This window comes from Prunus mume, linkage group LG4 (assembly GCF_029339155.1).
Source record: "Prunus mume cultivar Tortuosa linkage group LG4, ASM2933915v1, whole genome shotgun sequence".
In the NCBI taxonomy this organism is placed as follows: domain Eukaryota; kingdom Viridiplantae; phylum Streptophyta; class Magnoliopsida; order Rosales; family Rosaceae; genus Prunus; species Prunus mume.
Window position 1 is genome coordinate 22,547,943 of NC_142701.1, and position 19,631 is coordinate 22,567,573.

General features: G+C 35.7%; 4 protein-coding genes and 8 non-coding genes across 12 annotated transcripts; 1 reads left to right on the forward strand and 11 right to left on the reverse strand.

Moving 5' to 3' along the window:
• Positions 1-896: 896 nt before the first annotated feature.
• LOC148918203 (small nucleolar RNA snoR80) lies at positions 897-1,020 on the reverse strand. Its single transcript, XR_016126507.1, has one exon. It is a non-coding gene; the product is annotated as a small nucleolar RNA snoR80 (small nucleolar RNA).
• Positions 1,021-1,089: 69 nt separating this feature from the next.
• On the reverse strand, positions 1,090-1,203 carry LOC148918204 (small nucleolar RNA Z152/R70/R12). The gene has a single exon (XR_016126522.1). It is a non-coding gene; the product is annotated as a small nucleolar RNA Z152/R70/R12 (small nucleolar RNA).
• An 84-nt stretch (positions 1,204-1,287) lies between these two features.
• Positions 1,288-1,375, reverse strand: LOC148918205 (small nucleolar RNA R11/Z151). The gene has a single exon (XR_016126525.1). It is a non-coding gene; the product is annotated as a small nucleolar RNA R11/Z151 (small nucleolar RNA).
• Positions 1,376-1,546: 171 nt separating this feature from the next.
• Positions 1,547-1,644, reverse strand: LOC148918206 (small nucleolar RNA Z157/R69/R10). The gene has a single exon (XR_016126513.1). It is a non-coding gene; the product is annotated as a small nucleolar RNA Z157/R69/R10 (small nucleolar RNA).
• Positions 1,645-3,031: 1,387 nt separating this feature from the next.
• LOC148918207 (small nucleolar RNA snoR80) lies at positions 3,032-3,154 on the reverse strand. Its single transcript, XR_016126506.1, has one exon. It is a non-coding gene; the product is annotated as a small nucleolar RNA snoR80 (small nucleolar RNA).
• Positions 3,155-3,223: 69 nt separating this feature from the next.
• LOC148918208 (small nucleolar RNA Z152/R70/R12) lies at positions 3,224-3,338 on the reverse strand. The gene has a single exon (XR_016126521.1). It is a non-coding gene; the product is annotated as a small nucleolar RNA Z152/R70/R12 (small nucleolar RNA).
• Positions 3,339-3,422: 84 nt separating this feature from the next.
• Positions 3,423-3,510, reverse strand: LOC148918209 (small nucleolar RNA R11/Z151). The gene has a single exon (XR_016126524.1). It is a non-coding gene; the product is annotated as a small nucleolar RNA R11/Z151 (small nucleolar RNA).
• A 171-nt stretch (positions 3,511-3,681) lies between these two features.
• On the reverse strand, positions 3,682-3,779 carry LOC148918210 (small nucleolar RNA Z157/R69/R10). The gene has a single exon (XR_016126514.1). It is a non-coding gene; the product is annotated as a small nucleolar RNA Z157/R69/R10 (small nucleolar RNA).
• Positions 3,780-8,723: 4,944 nt separating this feature from the next.
• LOC103329405 (Peroxidase superfamily protein) lies at positions 8,724-10,629 on the reverse strand. The gene is made up of 4 exons (XM_008231872.2): positions 10,236-10,629; positions 9,929-10,120; positions 9,655-9,817; positions 8,724-9,324 (listed from the first exon to the last, which is right to left on the reverse strand). Exons 1-4 carry the CDS (start codon positions 10,446-10,448, stop codon positions 8,909-8,911), a joined length of 984 nt encoding a protein of 327 aa, XP_008230094.2. The 5' UTR covers positions 10,449-10,629; the 3' UTR covers positions 8,724-8,908.
• Positions 10,630-12,473: 1,844 nt separating this feature from the next.
• LOC103329404 (peroxidase 27-like) lies at positions 12,474-14,160 on the reverse strand. The gene is given in 5 exon segments (XM_008231870.2): positions 12,474-12,754; positions 12,756-13,141; positions 13,242-13,407; positions 13,508-13,696; positions 13,875-14,160. Coding segments are annotated over 5 exon segments (984 nt in total). The 5' UTR covers positions 14,097-14,160; the 3' UTR covers positions 12,474-12,733.
• Positions 14,161-16,210: 2,050 nt separating this feature from the next.
• On the forward strand, positions 16,211-17,156 carry LOC103329401 (ubiquitin-like domain-containing protein). Its single transcript, XM_008231867.3, has one exon. The coding sequence runs from the start codon at positions 16,211-16,213 to the stop codon at positions 16,964-16,966; it is 756 nt and encodes a 251-aa protein (XP_008230089.2). The 3' UTR covers positions 16,967-17,156.
• Positions 16,983-19,485, reverse strand: APO4 (APO RNA-binding protein (DUF794)). Its single transcript, XM_008231869.3, has 2 exons — positions 18,771-19,485; positions 16,983-18,208 (listed from the first exon to the last, which is right to left on the reverse strand). Exons 1-2 carry the CDS (start codon positions 19,049-19,051, stop codon positions 17,497-17,499), a joined length of 993 nt encoding a protein of 330 aa, XP_008230091.2. The 5' UTR covers positions 19,052-19,485; the 3' UTR covers positions 16,983-17,496.
• Between the last annotated feature and the right edge of the window lie 146 nt (positions 19,486-19,631).

Consider the following 19,631-nt stretch of genomic DNA (forward strand, 5'->3'; position numbering starts at 1 on the left):
CTTCTTAAAAATATTTCCCACTCTGAATTCCTCTTCTAGTTTTTCCATGAAGATCCCTTCTCTTGTAAAACGAGATCCTTCCAAATTTCCAACAATAGCTTAAACCTCAGGTCCTTCCCAATTGTACATTGAATAATACACCTTAGCTTTGCCCATACAGATTCCACAAAACGTGTCTTTCATATCTTTCATTCATATACAGATTCCAAAATCAAAAACTGTCACGTTATAGATACCAGGAAAGGTTATCTTTCATATACACTGCTTATTATTTCTTGACATTTGGATTAACAAGTATACAGCGAAGAAATTCACCTTGAGCTTCTTTTTTTTATTGTATCAGTATGTTTTGCAATAATCTAATCTGATATTAAGCACATCAGTTCGAGGGACGAGAAATCTGATGTTGATTTAAACTTTCAATTTGCTATTTACCAATTTTGAAAGTCAAATTTAATCTACACTTTGGCTCCAACTAATATGTCAAATTTATATATCACTTCACCTAGATCGGAGTATATGAATTGGGCCTTTTTAGAGCAAATGAATTTGATTCAACACACCTACAAATTTGAGTCAAATCCAAATCCATCTTCAAAAACTAACCCAGACAAGTTGATTTGGATTTACTCCCTACCAATTCGACCACCTAAATTCTTATGTGAAAAGCCGATTTAACAATTCAAGTGGGACTTGACCAATGTTTCAAGAACGTAGATATATGGCAGTTTATCTTTGGATAAACCCTAAACCCTTATCTTTTTCAAAATTCCAATTTAAACAAATAACAAACCAGAACCATGATTTACATAATGGTATTCAAGCAGGTTAGATTGGAGACTAATTATTATTATGAGGGTGAATGATCTGAATTAAAGTTCATGTTTATTTAAAGTAAATGTATGGGGTGTTTCCGGGATCCAATGGCATTGAGTATCCATTGATCAGGATGGCCACATAGGTCAATGTAGCGTCCGAGCCATTACATCAGGAGGAACCAATAAATCCTCTAGAATTGGTAATGGACGCATTTTTATAATTTGGTTTTCAATTTTACTAGAAAAATTTAAAACTTGATTATGTGGGAGTGGAGCTCAGTGGAAGGAGAAGTCGTTTTGTAGGAATGAGCTCACGGCAAGACCCCCAATAGAGGTCATGTCCACTGCCCAAAACACGTCCAGTGTTTCACCTCATCATCGCAAACCACAACCCAACAAATCAAAATTTGCAAACTTTAAACCAAACCAAAACTACTGTCAAAAAATTTAGGAAAAATAATTAAAATCTGAGCCTCAGTGTATGTAACAATCAGATCATTCGCCCTAAGGGCTCACTGAAATCCGCTAAGATAATTAAAAATTATCATCATAAGCTCGATGTGGAGCCATACAAACCCTAACAAACAAAATCAATTTTACAGCATAAAAAAGCCAATAAATTTGAGAAAAAATTTATGGGTTCTGCCAGAAAGTCAAAAAGGTAAGATGGGTTACTTAGGAAAAAAGCACTTTTCAAAACCACAGATCGGAAGATTAGAGAACAGATGAAGAGTGCTCAGACAGCCAAGGGTTTGTAATCAAACTTTTGGGAGAAGAACCCAGATCATAAACTCTAGTCCACAAATAGCCTCATCACCGCACACTTCTGATTTAACAGAAAACACAAATGAGCTGCAAAAACAATTGAATTTGATTGAAAAACCCTAGATTTGGGATCTTAGAAAACTTGTGCGAGAAAGGATTAGGGTTTGGGAGGCGTAGAGAAAATGGGATGAGAAGCATGTGATAGTTGGGTTGCATATAGGCGCCCGTTAGGGTGGAAACGGGAAAGTTTGTTATATATGGAAATTATAGAGCAAAATGGGTTTCGGCATTTTGGGTTTTTTGTTGGGATAGGGACCACAAAGAAATGGGCCCAAGAGAAGAGCCTCATTGGAGGTGAATGTTTTGGATCTGACTCCTTATTAAATCGAAGAGTTAATGGACCAAATGAATCCCATTTGTAGTTAACAAGAAACCTCAAACCCCTTTGTCAGTTAACAAGAAACCTCCAACCACGTTACTGGCCCCAATGGGGGAGCTTCTACAATGAGGAGTTAAAGTGAGAGACCGATCCGATCACAAAACATTTAAAATATTTAAGTCTCATAATTTCTTTACATTTGTTTATGGTGAGATTTGACCTCCTCAAATAACCTTCTCATTTTAAGCCTCATTATACCTTTCCGCCCGAGCCTTAAATTGGGCTCTACCTCCTTGGGGCTCATAAATATAGAGCCCAAGAGCCGAAAGGCATCCCTAATGAGAAAATTTTTGGGCTCCATAACATGAAACTGACGAGAGATAATCCTAAATTTGTAGACTTGTACAAAGCCTTAGATCCCCGGCGGGGCCCACATTTTGAAAAACTGAATCTACAAAAGAATGAAAAACCAGCGGGCCCTACATATTGAAAAATATTAAAAATTACTTTTTTTTGTTGCAACGGTCCTTTTTTTCCCCTTATGTTTACCGTTTCATTCTTCTTCTTTTTTTTCCCCTCTTTGCTTTCATTTTTTTTCTTTCATGGACATACTTCAATTGTTCTATGTTTCTAGATTTAAATATGCCTCTTTTTTTTAAGTACAAATTTGAATCATTAGGACTTTATATTTTATTGTGTTTACTTTCAAATTTTGTCTTTTTAATATTTTCCAAACTTAAATATTTTTGGGTAGAAATGCTTGTAAAAAAAACATTAATATAACATAAACATACATTAAAACAAAATAAGTTAACAACAAAAATTAATGCGTAAAATAAATTACATCATAAAAAAAAATACTTATAGCCTCAGCCATTGGGTATGACCTAACTAGGTTCAGCAGGCATTTGTTCAGTCAAGTCAATGTAAGACTAAGGGCAATGTGGGACTTGGTCAATGTTTCCACTTGTGTTTACAAAATTCCAATTTAAACAAATAGAAAACCAGAACCATGATTTACATAATATTATGAATTAACCTAAATTAAAGTTTTATGTTTATTTAAAGTAAATGTATGGGGTGTTTCCAGGATCCAATGGCATCGAGTATCCATTGATCAGGATGGCCACATAGGTCAATGTAGCGTCCGAGCCATTACATCAGGAGGAACCAATAATCCTCTAGAATTGGTAATGGACGCATTTTACAAGTTGGTTTTCATTTTTACTAAATTAAATTTATAATTTGAATATGTGGGAATGGAGCTCAGTGGAAGGAGAAGTCGTTTTGTAAGAATGAGCTCACGGCGAGACACCCCAAAAGAGGGCTCGTCCACTGCCCCAAACACGTCCAGTGTTTCATCTCATCATCGCAAACCACAACCCAACAAATCAAGATTTTCACGCTTTAAACCAAACCAAAACTACTGTGAAAATTTCAAGGAAAAATAATTAAAATTTGAGCCTCAGTGTGTGTAACAATCAGATCATTCACCCTAAGGCCTCACTGAAATCCGCTAAGATATTTAAAAATTATCATCATAAGCTCCATACTGCCATATCAACCCTAACAAACAAGAACAATTTTACAGCATAAAAAAGCCAATAAATTTGAGAAAATTTTTATGGGTTTTGCCAGAAAGTCAAAAAGATGATATGGGTGACTTTGGAAAAAAACACTTTTCAAAACTACATACTGGAAGATAAGAGAAAACAGATTAAGAGTGCTCAGACAGCCAAGGGTTTGTAATCAAACTTTTGGGAGAAGAACCCAGATCATAAACTCTAGTCCACAAATAGCCTCATCCCCGCACACTTCTGATTTAACAGAAAACACAAATGAGCAGCAAACGCACTTGGATTTGATTGAAAAACCCTAGATTTGGGATCTAAGAAAACTTCGGCGATAAAGGATTAGGGTTTGGGAGGCGTAGAGAGAATGGGATGAGAAGCATTTGAGAGTTGGGTGGTATATATAGGCACCTGTTAGGGTAGGAACGGTGAAGTATGTGATATATCATATATGGAAATTAGGGAGCAAAATGGCACAAAGAAATGGGCCCAAGAGGAGAGCCTCATTGGAGGTGAATGTTTTTAATCTGACTCCTTATTAAATCGAAAGAGTTAATGGGCCCAATGAACTCCATTTGTAGTTCACAAGAAACCTCAAAACCCATTGACAGTTCTAGTGTTCTTTGTATTATATTCTTGAATTTTCCCAACCAAATAAAAATTTGATATGCATTTTTTTATATACGCAATGGTAGTATGGATGGCGAACATCGTAATTTAGGTCAATTGGGCGAGATAATGTGCCCGCCACCTTGTATAATGTAGAATATTACTACATTGTTAATGGATTGAAAGTTCATATTAGTATGTACCAAAAGCTAATCTATATGTGTATGCCTCCAATCAAGCGAATAACACAAGAAGATCAATACCTCAACTAATTTGAAAATCTTTTGGATCCACATTTTTATTGGACCGTAAATACATGTTGATCAAAGCTTAAGACAAACATGACTCTTTACGGAAATGACCAAAGTAGCCAAACCATGACTCTTAGTATATATAAAGCGAACATGACTCATTAGCACAAAATAGCCAAATCAAACATTAGTATATCTTGGATGTAATAATTATATAGAGTTAGAGTGAAATGGAAAAAATAATAGATTGCAAATAGAATTAGAAAGAGATTCTAAGAGCATCATCAATGAGGGTTTGTATAAGTAGGTGTATATCATATTTATTTACATCCCCTTTGGCTGGAAACACCTCCAATGGGAGTGTGTATATGGGTGTAAGAGCAATTTCAACAGCAAGGCTGGAGCGCGGGCTGTGGGGCTTTGGGCCAAAAAAGCGATTCTAGCAACAGAGGCTGACTCGGGTAACAAGTGGACCCCAACAGACGGGGCTGGCCCAACTTGGAGCCCAAGTTTTGGATGACGTCAGCGCGCTACAGTGCCGCCCATAGCTAGCAGCCACGTGGCGTCGTCTAGGCTCTCCAATCGGATTTTTTCTCCAATCCAACAGCAGCAATTTTTTGTGCAATAAAATAATGAAAAATTTTGAATTTTTTTTTTTAAATACACAAAAATTAATGAAATTTTTTTTTTTATAAATACCAACCAATACTCTTCACTTTTAACACCAAATCCTCATACATTTTCGTCTCATTCAACTATTATTCACTTTCTATTTAATATTTTTTTCACTTTCAAGTTTTATTTTTCCGAAATCTTATCCGAAATTTTTTCCTGATTATAAGATATGAATTTTATAATAAAGATTGACATGTACGAACTCAATATTATCCAAATTAATTGTTTAGGTAAAAAAAATATATGAAAAAAATTAAAAAAATTATTAGTATTTGTCATTTACTATGGCAACTGGTAGAAACACATTCGCTTTTTATAAGCAAGTACTATTTATGTAAATAGTGATTGTCCTAGCTCTTCCCTTGTCGTGGCAAAGAACAAACTGCTAGAAGTACTCTGAAAATAGAGGACGTGGCTGAGATGTAAAAAAAAGATGGAGCTTTACATCTGTTTTTACATCTTGAAAATGGGTCCCACAAAACAGAAAGTAGGAGTGAGGAGAGAGAAGAGCAGGTGGATTCCAAAACCACTTGCTTGAGACGCGCGAATACAGGCGCACTCTCCCGGCTTTTCTTGTTGGTGGGCCCCTTTACACGTGGGAGTGTTGTGCTTGTAGCCGTTGGAGTTGCCAAATATAAAAAACAAAAAAATCAAAGCATGGTGTCAAAACTCAAAAGCAAACGGCTACAAATTGGATGGCTTTTGAAATGAAAGGCCACCATTTGGATGGCTGTGATTTTTTAAAGGCCACCAACGGCTACAAATTGGATGGCTGTGATTTTTTAAAGAAATTTTGTCCGAAAATTGATACAAAAAAATCTGATTCTCTATATATCTCTACAACCTTTGTTCATAAAAATCACCATTCTTCATCACTCTCAATACTCCCTCAAAGATTGCTTATTTCCAATTTCTTAGTTTTGTTTGCTCTCTTTTGTGAACATCAAAATTAGTGGACCGGAGAAGGTTCGAAAAGAGCCAAATTGCCAAACTTCTCTATTGAAGAAGATATAGCTCTATGTAATGCCTACTTAGCTATTAGTGAAGGTCCAATTATTGGAAATTCTTAACAAGCTAATGCATTTTGGGGAAAAGAAAGATATTCAGATGAGATGGATGATTTTGATGAAATAACGCTAGAGATAGCTTTGATATTTATAGAAAATCAACGATATCTAAAATGAGAATCAAGGGATTGAGATGAAGATAAGAGAAACTCATCCAAATGTTAAAGATGATATAAAATATGATATAAAATTCTATCATGTCGGATTTTGAATTGTATGTCTATAGAAACAATAATGGATATTGAATTGTGTGCAAAAACGTGACAAGATACCAACGGTTCAGATTAAATGTACTTTATGATCCAACGGTTTAGATTAAACATTTTTAGGTCTATTTGTTTGGAAAAGTAAAATAAAACTAACACACACACACAATTAACACAAAAACGAATTAAGACAAGAAATCAAAAATACATCTTTGGATTTATATCTTTCCCATTGGAACAAAAATCACATTTACATCCCCTGAAGGCGTAAATGGGATGTAAAAGTGGCTTCACACTCTTGAAAATACACCTCCCCCAACCCCCCTCCAATTGATGATGCCCAAACTGTGCTACAATACTACTCCTAGCCTAATAGACTTTTGTTGGAATTTTAAAAATTTAACCATTATGGTTTATTTATTTATTTATTTTGGCTGTTTTATTTTATTTATTGTAGGGGTTATACATATTTAATTTTTAGGTATTATTTCTATATTGAATGCCTTAATTTTTTGGTTTAATGAGGTGAATGTTACATGTTCTTGAATGCCTATAAAAGGCTACTCCTACTTCACATTTGATATACCATCAAAATATCATATACCACAATCACCACCACGATCTGATTCTCTCTTTTTCTACTTTTATATATGTTCTCTACTTTCTATTAGTATTTTGGGCAATGGTTATGTGACTTGGAAACATATCCATCTATGAAAGTGCCCATAGTGGATCTTGAGCTTGTGTACTAGGGTCGTATATTGAAGTCTTGTAGACCGTGAATACCTGCACATAGGGAGGCTACAAAAGTTTTAGGGCAATGTCTTTGACATGCTTCGCCGTACTAAGCTCACCTTTTTACTTATAATTTATTTTGCTTTTACTTACTTATCAATTTGTTTTTCTTCAGTTTTATTGTACCTTAAAAACTTTCCAATTTATTTATATGTTATTTATAGTATAAAGTTTTTGTATTTGGCTTTACAAAAAAAGAAAACTATAATTTTTATAACACTTATATCATATATGTAAAAGCGTTTTTCATTGAAGAATTAAATTGAACCCAATTCCAACTCAATTGAATACGTTTTATTCAAAATCGTTTACTTTTATGATTTTCTTCCCTTTCTCATTATTTTTGCATACTGCTTTTGGAACTATCATTATGGGGCATAAGTGCATTGTTTCATTAGAATTTCCAATCAAGGCTCCTTTTGAGGTGAACTTGAATCGGTCCTGATAAGATTTTCTTACTCAATTTCGTCTAGTAGATATCAAAGTATCAATGTCATGGACAGATCAATTTGGTGTTTATGGGTTAGACAATGTTGGAGTAGAATTTGGTGTTTATGGGTTAGCACAATGTTGGAGTAGAATCTCCCTCTCACTTTGTACATATTGTATCCATCTAGCAAGCCAAAAGCTTCGGGAGTGCTGCCCTAAAAACAAGGAGGCTATAATTTGGCATGACCATTGCCTCTTAAAATACTCATTTGAATTTTTTTTGGGAATAAGTGACACAGATAACGGGGAGTATGCAGAGGGTAAAGCATTCGTTGAGGTTCCATTCTTGTTCGACAAAAAAGTTTATGAATTGTTGGCTCGATTATGTGCTAAGGCTTATGTTAGTCCACAATTGTTGGCTCGATTCGTTGAGGTTCCTTACTTTGAGCTATTGTGCACCAAATAATGTCATGTCATTATGATGTTTTCTTTTTGTCATTTCAAAATTCTAAACTTTCAAATATTGGTGGTGGGTATAGTTTAGGGACGGCGGTGAAGTATGGACTCACAGCGGAGCAGATATGTAAACTAATGTGGTCAATTAAATGTGTTTAAATAGCATTATTAACCATATAGAAAAAATATATAAATCTGAAAAGCATGGACTCACAGTGGAGCAGATATGTCCAGAGCACTACTACTCAAGCTGCTAAATGATGTGGTAAACTAATGTGGTCAATTAAATGTGTTTAAATAGCATTATTAACCATATTATGTGGTCAATTAAGGATTTTTTTATTTTTTTTTATTTTTTTCATATTAAACCTAAAACTATGGATGAGTTGGGAGGCGAAAGAGGGAGGTAGAGGTCGGGAAAGATGATGAAAGAGAAGGTGAAAATTTTAAAGAATATTGATTAATTAAATAAAGCAATATAAAACAGTGGATTATTTTAAATAAAGTGACATGTACGCATCTACTGACACATAGTATGGTTGTTAAATATGGTCAATTTAGTGTATTCAAATAACATTACTTTTTTTAGAATTTTATCATAAAGTTTGAAAAATCACGTCGGTAAAGTGGTGATTAGTCATGCTCATGACAAAAATCAATATACAGTATAATGATTTAGAATCACATAAAACAAACATGATGTTGACTGAGAAAGAAAGCAACACTCCGATCGATGGACCTCATTTATTCATAATTTCATACAACCCCAATCAACCCAAATTCTTTAAATAAAAAAGAAGCATACATAAACATTGCCACACCAAAAACGAAAAAAAATAATTTACTAATAAGAAAAGACTGAGAAATTATTTAACCAAAGATTATTCCTAGCTATTCACAACTGCACATTGCTTCCTAATCTCACCAGCTGATCCAGTCTTAACATTAACCCGACCCATTTTCTCCATGGACTTGGCAAATTCGTCATAGAAATTCTGAAGTGGACCTTTGAGGAGCTGGTTGATATAATTAAGGGTGGTTGAGCTTGTGGTTAAAGCAGCATCAGATTGAAAGAGGCCTCGTCTTTTGAGCAAAAGTGTGTAGTAGCTGAGGTCAAATGTCCTGTGGCTTCCAGGGTCCATTTCAACTATTGTGGTATTATCAGTTGAACTTTTGCACTTGTTTGCTTTGAGATTCGCTGCGTATTGCTTGTCCAAAGCTGGGTCCTGGTCACCCACGCCGGTGAAATTGTAAAGGCGGTTTGAAAATGATGAGCAATGAGAGATACCAATTGTGTGAGCCCCTGCATTCACGATTTTGCAACAACATAAGTCTCGTAAGAGAATATTATTCAATAGCCGTTAATATTGTATCAAATTAATTATATATGTTTATATATATGAATTTACTCAATTAGTAGTTCAAATTAACAGTTTGTCAACATTGAAACAACATAAGTCTCTTAAGAGAATATTACATAGTAGTAGGCCGTCATATTAGCAATTTGGCTCTATATATTTATATATACGATATATACGAGGGCACTTAATCAATAGTTCAAATTGATAATTTGCCAACATAACATGTAGGTTATTTGGAAAGGCAACATTTCCTGTTCAACGTTTAGATTTACCTGAGAGCAAGACCAAGTCCTTCAAATCAAGACCCAGATTACCAAATCTTGTTTGGAGAGTGGTGAAGTTGCTAGTTGGGGCTGGGATGTTGGCTAAGGCTTCTGCTCTCCTTGAGATGACCCCATCTCTTCTACCTGTTGGAACCTTCCAAAATGGACCTCCCTAACCAAACCAAGGAAAAAGATTTAAAGAAAAAAAAAAAAAGCATAATAAGTTCACTCGGTTTTAATGAAATTTACTTTTAAAACTTGGATGATTGGTTGGAGATCTTACTGTTGCTACAATAGAGTCTCTTGCTGCCAAAGCAATAGTATCTGCACAAGAAACTACTCCAGGGCATTCAGCTTCAAGTAGGGTCTTGATTCTGTCAATGAAGTTAAAGCCTCTGAGTGTTAGATTTGGAGGGGAAACTTTTTCAGCTTGGTTACTTGAAGTTGAGTTCAGAAGAACAGATGCATCACAACCCTGTCAAGCAAAACATTATAAAAAAAATTGAATTAGTTTCAAAAAATTTAATTCTGAACACTAACAAAGTAGACTGCAGAATCTTGGGCAAGGGAAGAAGATGATGAACACGAACCCTGACAAAGCAGTCATGGAAGTGCATTCTTATGAGGGCTGCTGCAACTGAAGGTGCATTGTGTATGTGTTCATCTACAAAATCCTTCACAATCTTCTCTGCTTTTGGGCAGTTCTTGGCATAAAAACCCAACTGCAACTGAGCTTTACTGAGGCCTAAAATCACCAAAAAGCATGAAGCTAATAAAATCCCAGAAAAACGAACCGATCCCATTTTCGTTTGCAGACAAGCTTCAGCTGTAAACTTGAATGTAGTTGCAGTTCCAAATTTAGAACTGGAAATTTATAGACCCTAGCCTCAACTTGAGCTGTGAAAGATAAGAAAATTGCAGGGTGACGAAAATAATCCAGCTAGCCAACTAACATGTGCTTGGAGTGCTTGGAGGCAAAGCTTTTATCATATTTTAATAAAAATTATTACTTAATATGAGCAGTTAGGCTTGTCCCTCATAAGATAACAAGCAAAGTAAATTCAAAATTAGCAAGTGCTTTTTCACTTTGATGATGGATTATGTCTGAAGCTAGCGTCTGTCTGACAAACACCCATCTTTTATGGTCTCATTGCCATCATAATTTATGTCTTTTTTTCATAATTAATTGGAGATTATATAAATTTATGTTCCTTAATTAAGGTGACTTGAATATAACTGGTTAACAGTTTTAAGTTTAGCAGTCAAAGGTGGCGTCTTTTTATATATATATATATATATGTGTACGCGCGCGCATTTATGTAACGTGGATTTGGTGGATGTTGTTGATCTGAAGTTTGCATAATAAAGCAGAAAACTCAACTGCTCCGGTACAGGAAATTTTAATTTTTATAATTTATTCTCACCTGTCCAATTTTCTTATCAATAATTGGCTATATGCTGCCACCTGCGCGGCTGGTCTTAATTTTTTTTATAAAATTGAAAAAACACAATATTATGCAATGAAAGACAAAACGGGAAAAAAAACAAAATTAATAGAGACGACCTGTCTTATCTTCTGTTGTGCGTTTTGGTTCAGAATTTTGTGTTTAAGGCATAAACGAAATAAAATGATGAACATAGGATGTGAATGATTCTGTTAATGATGTATTTAAGGTCGTAATTAATTGAAGGAAAATATTTTCTTCGTTACCATGTAAGTAAGAGCTCTTATCTTGCTGCCAAATACAGTATTGATATGTGTATATAAGTTTATATATATATATATATTTATGAATTATTTTTGTATATGTGTGATTTGTAAGAAGAAGTATATCTTTAAACGAGACAAACATTATCCTTAATTGAACATTTGGGAGCGTCAAAGTTTTTGAAGAACGAGACCAAGTTGACTTTCTCCTTTATGTTAGGCCCAGTGGGGTTTTTCGACGTCTTTTTCCTACTGATCTTTTGGTAACATAGCCTAAAGCCAAAACCCTATAATTTTGGCTTCATCCCTGCAAAATCATTGTGCTATGCTATGAGCCTATGAAGTTTGAGACCAAGTGTAACATCATCAATTACTTATATGGCTCTTTATCTCATATCATTCAAAACCATATTAAGAGAATCCACTTTAAGTTTCCATTAGATTGAATAATTAAAATTAAAGTTAAAGAAAATGCTTAAAGTGATCATACATCATATGATAAATATCTTTTGTTAGCCTTAATCTAATTTTTAATCAAACTTTTAAGCATGCAGAGAGTTGGCTATAAGTACTTTGGAAGGAAAGATATTGCTTTTATTGATTCTTTGCTCTCTCTTTTTGCCATGCACTTATATAATTCAGGGCATCCAGTCATGAACTGCTTACTTTTTTTTTTTTTTTGCTTCAAACAACTTAAATATCATTGATAAAAATTGAAAGATTCAATTACAATAGTCACACATGCAATCAATCATTTGAACCTATATTCAGATCCAAACAAGTATCCAATACAAATTTTCATCGAGTACAAAAGATAATCACGACTACAGTACACCTCCTATTAATGGGGTACAAAAATAATCCCGGCTATGCCGCATGTTCAACAGAGCCAAAATACAGCAAAGTTCCATTATCCTTTTTCATCTTTTTGAACTTTACCAATGTGGAAATAATTTACTGTGATATTTTGCCAATATCTAACTGGTGGACCATGTCGGCTTAGATTAAAATAATCAACACAGTCAGAATTCAGATCACGTTGAAGAAAGTTGGAGAACAATTGTTTCTGGCCCTTTATTAGCATTCAAGCAAGCTGTACACAAACAAATATTTCTGTCTCAAACGAATATTTAAGCTTTATTATAAGATTAAAATGCCCCACAATACTTTATTTGCCGGGAAAATAATTGAGAAGTTGCATGATATATATGGTGAAGGCTCCACCACCATAACACTGCAAAATCACATGACCTGGTTACCAACTATTGGCTGCAACCTTTTGGAACAGCCAACTTATATTACACTTGAAAATTCAAATGATCACCAGCTGAAACAAAAATATACAGAAAATAATATGAACTTGCTTGCTTGCATTTGCCCTCAATTAACAAAAGCACAATTGCTTCCTTATTTCACCTGAGTTGCCTGTGAGGACCCCAATGTTTCCCATATTTACCATTGAGGCACCAAAATCTTTTAGGAAGGTGGCTCCATGAGAGGTAGCTTGCTGTATCACATAGGCTCTTGTCTCAGGGTCATCAAGAAGAGCTGAATCAGATTGGAAAAGTCCTCTTCTTTTGGTGACAAGAGTGTAGTAATCTTCATCAAATGATTTGAAGCTTCCAGGGTCCATTTCAACCAGGGTTTTGATGTCCCCTGGCTTACATTTTATCTTCAGCTGAGCTATGTAGTTTTTGTCCAATTTCGGGTCTGTGTCTCCTTTACCGGTGAAATTGTACAAGCGACTCGAAAAGGGTCCGCAGTGAGATGTTCCGATGGTGTGTCCTCCTGAGACAAGAAAAAAAAAAGGAGCTTATAAGTTAGAGTTTCATGAAACAAAAACAACCAGACAAACAAAAAATTATTTATCAAACATAAGATTCGTCACCTGATAGAACCACTAGGTCTTTAACACTCAGACCCTTTGAAGCAAATGTTGCTTTGAGCTGTGTTATGTTTGCAGAAGGAGCTGGTAACCCTCTTAAGGCCTCTGAATTTACTGACACTCTTCCATCTCTACGTCCTGTCGGAACCTCCCAAAATGATCCATGAAGCTGAAATTAAAATATCGATTCAGTAAAGCTACCCGATTATTTAACAACATATGCAGTAAAATTATAGAATTATGTGGATACAAGATTAGTTTCTTTTTACCATTCTTACTGCGTCGCGAGCTACCAATGCCAAGATATCAGCACAAGAAACAACACCAGGACACTTCTTTTCTACTGCAGATTTCACAGCATCTATGACATGGAACCCTCTTAAGCTTTGGTTGGGGAATGCATCTTTCTCAGCGCTATTGCTCGAGGTGGAATTCAACAGCACAGAGCCATCACATCCCTGGAAATCAAAATTTAATGGAGTTAGCTAGGAACAAAATTCAGTCCTTAGCAATTGTTCTGCAACTTCTTTAACAAAACAGTAGAGGAAATATATATATTGTACAATTATATATTGCCTGACCAAGATTTGATGGATTACGTAGGAGGCAAGTATTTAATGCAACCAAACAACATACCCTAACAAAACAATCATGAAAATGCATCCTTAACAAAGGAGCAGCAAGAGTTGGTGCCCGAGATATGTATTGCTGAGTAGTTTTTGCCACAATAGCCTCTATGTTTGGGCATGTTTTGTGGTAAAACCCAACTTTCAACTTCTGCCCATTGCTGAATTCAGAGGCCAACAGAACAAGCAGGAGTTGAAGAAACAAAACTGAGATAAGCTTTTGAGTAGCCATTGCCCTTAGATAGACTTATCGTCGATACGAATTACCAGTGTGATATGGTACGAGACGTGTCATGGGTTTTATAGTTATGTTTAAGCCTTTGAATTTGTCAGAACATATTGTCCTTAAGAGTTGTTTATAGACTTCATATCATCTGAAACGTTAAACGCCGCCTAACGAACGGTTTGACAACTTCCTCTCCAAAAAATAAATAATGACAACTCAAGTTGACAGCTCACAGAAAAAAAAAACAATAATAATACTCATAATAACAAGAAAAAAAAACATAAGACAAACTTTGAGTTATAAGATAAAGAAGAAAAGAAAAAAGGATAAAGCTTCAGACATAAATTAGAGTTAAGAAATATCAAATAAATTGTAATTTATCTAACAGTAAGGCCTAGGAGTAGATGTGGGGTTTTATCACAAAAGAACCTCGGCATTATTAGGAGTAGAACCACTTATTATAAGCTGTAATTTATTTAGTCAAGTTTCTGATATGTAACTTTATATTCTTCAACACTAGTAATGCTTAGACCCATAGGGGAAGTATGAAATTAACGTCATAGTAGTGGGATTGAGGAAACGATTGAAAGAAATAATTAAGAATTCATTTTGAAAACTGGAACATGTTTGGTTGCAGAGTATTAACAGAAAAACAAAAAATTATAATATAATCAGTTTGAGAGATGTTGACCTTATCAATAGCATGCTAATTCATGCAGAGAATTTGGCCTATTACAGATAAGCACAGAATTTTATAACACAATTTGCATTTTACATTGTTTCTCAAGAAGTCAATGAAATTTCCATGGCAATCATCAATCAGATAACATAGTTATGTATTAAACATTGATTACATCTGTATTAATTATTACTTGGCAAATTATTAAAATTGAGAACGTAAACTATGTACGTACGAGAACTGACAACGACGCTTCCTGAAGTATAAAATGCTATTCTACAAAGAGATTGGGTCTAAAATTTCCATTACTGATGGTTGGTCATGATTTAACTAAATTGCTGACATAATTAGCATGCACAATATGACTTTGCAGATTAAGTGTGAAAACAAAGTCAAAGACCCAAGAGTGTTTGACAGGATATAAGATAATGAAATACATAGTCGTTAATGAGCTAGCAATATTCTCAAGGTTATGCCAGAGTGTGCTATAAATTGAAAATGTTTAGTTGAGGTATGGACTCAGTCTCGCACACATTTGGTAACAGGCTGACAGGGAAGACTATGATTCAAAAACACATGCTCATACAAAATTGAATTGTCATTAAAGAAACCAATATAAACAAAGTGGCTAATTATATGGTTGGTCTGCTCCAGCCAAGTTTCAGAATCGATGCATTATAAACTGGGTCATATTTGACTATGTTCTATAAGCTCAGTAGCCTACACTCTACGACTCTTGACGTACATTGTTTAACCATTTTCTGACAGTTTAAGCTTTTTAAATTATTGATTGTCCGATACAGACGAGTTTTACTCAGTTGAATGTATGTGCAAAATGACTAAAGACAACATGGATATATTCCTTCTAGAATTCCTGACCAAACAACATTTTTCCATTTTAACCTAGAAGTAGCATCCTGTCAAAAAATGCATACGATCCCTTTTTCATATTGGATAGTGAAACATAATTCCAACAAAATAACAAAATGCCACTCAGTCGCACAACTCCTGGATATTATAATTAATCTCCTATGATAACATATTATGCATGTCCACGTTCTGCTTCAACTGCTCCCAAATCATGTGGTCACTAATTTTTGAAATAATTTGGAGAGGGGATTTAATTTAAAACTGTGCAATAATCTTGCTTAATTAGCTCTACCACTAATTAAATAAGGTGTGTGTGTCCTTCCTGAATTATATGCTCATGATCAAAGTTGAGAATGCTTTTTGCATGTATTCAGATACAAATACAAATAGAATGATGGGAAACTACTCATGTTTTTGACATGACTCTAAGATCAAAGTTATTTTGAACTTAAAAACCGTTCTTCACCAGCATAAAATTAAAAACCCATCTGCCATCCAGTGTTCTTATTTGTGTTTGGTTTTTTCAGTCTCACAGAGCAAGAGAAACTATAGGACAGTTATGAGTGACAAGATGAGGGTCGTTATTGATACATGGGGACATGAATTCACCATAGAAGTGGGTCTCAAAGAACCTGTCCTTGAAATCAAAGGGAAGATTGCACAACTCTTGGGCATCCCAATGGCTTCACAAACCCTTGCAGTGTGGGGATGGGAATTAGTAGATGGACTAGACATGGAAGACTATCCAATTGTCACTGAAGGTACAAAAATTAACCTCACAATCAAATGCATGGAACCTCCTTTTCACCGTTCTAGTACGATTCCGATTATCATAAAATTTTCAGCAATACAGCATCACATAGAGGTGAACAGAACAGAAACAGTGAGTAGCCTAAAAGATACAATCCACATTCTTTATGGTACACCCATCAAAAGAATGTCACTCTTCTTTTGTGGAATTGAGTTAGAAGAAGATATTCGCAACTTAAGCGAGTACGGCATCCGTGAATTTTCTGAAATCCTTGTGTTCCTCAAGGCCGTGAATCGTCCGACGGATGATACTCCCTCAAGGAGATTGAATCTTGTGGTACAAACTTCCTCAAGCTTGCTTAATGCATCCAGAATTCCTTTGAAAATGAAAGACACAAGCACAGTTAATGAGATGAGGCAACTGCTTTTAAGCAGGAAACTTCTTCCAATTGATGATTATTTGTTCATACACAAGCAGAGGACCATGCGTGACAATTGTAGCCTCAGGTGGCATGGTGTGGAAGATGGAGATCCCATATATGTGTTTAAAGGGGCCGTCTATCGCGGCGGATATTGACATGCAAGAGAAGTAGTGCTATAGCTGAAAATGAAATTTAAACTAATCTAATTATATTTAAAATCTATTAGAGAAGCACAACCGAGCATTCGATTCCGTTAGGGATTTTAATTATTTATCATGTTGTATTAACCATCTATAAGATCATTTAAGTACAAGAAAATAACAACTTAATTTCCTATGAGTTTAACCCCTTTCTTACTCTTTCCACTATATCTTGTTTCTGTGCCCATAGCAAAAGCAGAGCTACACATTTCCTCGGCTCTTTCATGATCCATGTCAACGGGGGCAATAGACCCCATTTCATTGCGGGTTCCATCTTGGACCCGTCGTCATTCATCTGATGGTTAAGATCAGATGACAAGGGAGCTTCTGTGGGGCTCCAATTTCCCGCTTCATATCATCAAACGTCATGGTTAAACAATTCTACACACATCTGTGATCCCAGGGAGCTCCTGCTGGGCTTCAATTTCCCACCTTGGAATCAACTGCATTTACATTTGATCTTTCGGATGGTACAAACTTTGATTTCAAAGTGTAGCTACACCCTGTAGTTTCATCAAACAGTGATACTTCCTGGGTGCAATGGCACCTGCCTGTGTGCACAGTTCTACTACTGCTGGAGCATGCCCATAAAAGCCCCTCCCTTCATTCAAAAGCACTTGAGGATCCTGAGGCCGTCGCCGCCAAACAATCTTTGGAGGCACAAGATCATCTACATTTGCCTTTCCCCAAAAGTGCGTTCCCTGCCAACTCTCATACTTAAAAATTCCACAAAGCCTAGCCTTATGCCCAGAAGGCCCTACATGAACTTCTGAACAATGTTTACACACTTTTGCTGGATAAACCATCAATAACTTCTCCACGCCATTTCTGAGAACTTCCCATGCCTTCAAAGTTCCACTGGCAATCATAACCAGTTCATCAGGTGACAAAGACTCAGCTCCATCAACACTACAACAATCACTTTCTGGGCTCCAATTTGAATACTGATTTCCATCATTTGCCCCTGCTTGCCAGCATAGCTCAACAACTGCAGGAACACGTTCAAAGTCAAACCTCTGATGGTGCTTAATAACATCCTGGAACATGTGCTTCAGGTGAAATGCCTCTACTGGAGCAAGCACATCATTTAAACCACCAGTTATCCATTCATGAACCCGATTCTTGCCACGACGTTTGAAACCACAACAAGTCTGAATTACGTGGCCTTTCTCACCTATATATACTTCTGGACAGAATCTGCAAAAGTAGGATATGGATGAAAAACTCTGGCTTTTCTTTTGAGTCACAAAAACTGTCCATCAGAGCAGGAGGGAGAATGGAGATCAATTACATTAACGCCAATTTGGAAAACATAGCTAGTGCAGCTTTCAAAAATAGTATTTAGGGAGCTCAGGAACATGTAGATATAGTGGTCTAATTTTTCTGAGACAAGAAATACAGAACATAAACTGTGAAGCTTCCATGAAGAAATTTGCACAGGACAGATCCAAGAGAATTTGCATTTAAAAAGGGCTTGAGTATGTATTCCACTATTGACAGCTATAAAGCAACTCAATCATCCTAGATTTCACGGAATTTTCCTCATAACACAAGCCTATAATTTTTAAAAAACACGCAGATCAAAGTCGATATTGTTTCACGAAACATCTGTAACCTATGTAATAGAAAAGTAAGGATTTCAATGCTAAATAATTCAAAGCTTAGAAGTTCATATGGACACCAACAACACCACCCCCCCCAACAACAAAAAAAAAGAACATAAAAATAAAAAGTAGAACTTGGCAGATGAGGGATTTACTTGCAGGCCATAACTGGTAACACTTTGAGGAGGGTAGAGACACCTTGCATAAGGAGCCTCCGGGAATTAAGGACCTCCTGGGCCACTGGAATCATGCCTGGTACTGGATAATCCTTAGCCCGTTCTTGGATTCTCTTCTGAATCATAGGCTTTAGCTTCCTTAAGTCCATCTTGTTTGAGCTAAAATACCTTGAAAAGGTGTACATAATCTTGCCATTGAAATTGGAACTCTCAAACAACTTCTTCCTCAGTGCCATAATTTCCTTTTGTGCCAAAACCATATAAAATCACATCTGCTCCGCAAAGGGTAGACTAAAAGCCAATGAGTCAAATGCAGAAAACATAACAAGAAGTCACCCACGTCATATTTGGATGGTATAATGTGCAACAAGTTACTAGCTTAGCACAGCAGTACATAAAGCAAACACATTAATTACGAAAGTAGAACTCTTTAATCGATTCAAAACCACAGCTTCCATAAAACCACCATGACCCAGTTCCATAGCTTATACAAAATCCCCCTAAACTTTAAATTACAAGGGAGAAAAAGGGAAACCATTTTTCTCAAGTTCGTCAAATAACAAACTTTACAGGTTCATAACTCATATAAATCAAAGAAAATGAGAAAGGAATTAGATTTGAGTATGCAATCAATCAACATAACCAAAAAAATAAAAACCATATCCCAACAAACAGCAACAAGGAAGAAACGAACAAGTACCTGGATACAAAGACTATGAATCCAAGCAAGCAATGAGAAACGGAGAAGAAAAAATAAGGGAGATCGGGCGAGAAGGTGGGAAATAAGGCAAAGGTTTCGGCTTGGCTCTGTCTCTGTGGGTATAGGAACCGGAGCTCCGA

Excerpts from the sequence above, each read along its gene's own strand:
- LOC103329401 (XM_008231867.3), top strand. The coding sequence starts at position 16,211 with ATGAGGGTCGTTATTGATACATGGGGACATGAATTCACCATAGAAGTG.
- APO4 (XM_008231869.3), bottom strand. The coding sequence starts at position 19,051 with ATGGTTTTGGCACAAAAGGAAATTATGGCACTGAGGAAGAAGTTGTTT. Across the intron at positions 18,209-18,770 it reads TTACCAGTTATGGCCTGCAA|ATTCTGTCCAGAAGTATATA; the intron begins GTAAATCCCTCA and ends CTACTTTTGCAG.
- LOC103329405 (XM_008231872.2), bottom strand. The coding sequence starts at position 10,448 with ATGGGATCGGTTCGTTTTTCTGGGATTTTATTAGCTTCATGCTTTTTG. Across the intron at positions 10,121-10,235 it reads TCCATGACTGCTTTGTCAGG|GGTTGTGATGCATCTGTTCT; the intron begins GTTCGTGTTCAT and ends TTTGCTTGACAG. Across the intron at positions 9,325-9,654 it reads GGACTTGGTCTTGCTCTCAG|GGGCTCACACAATTGGTATC; the intron begins GTAAATCTAAAC and ends TCGTGAATGCAG.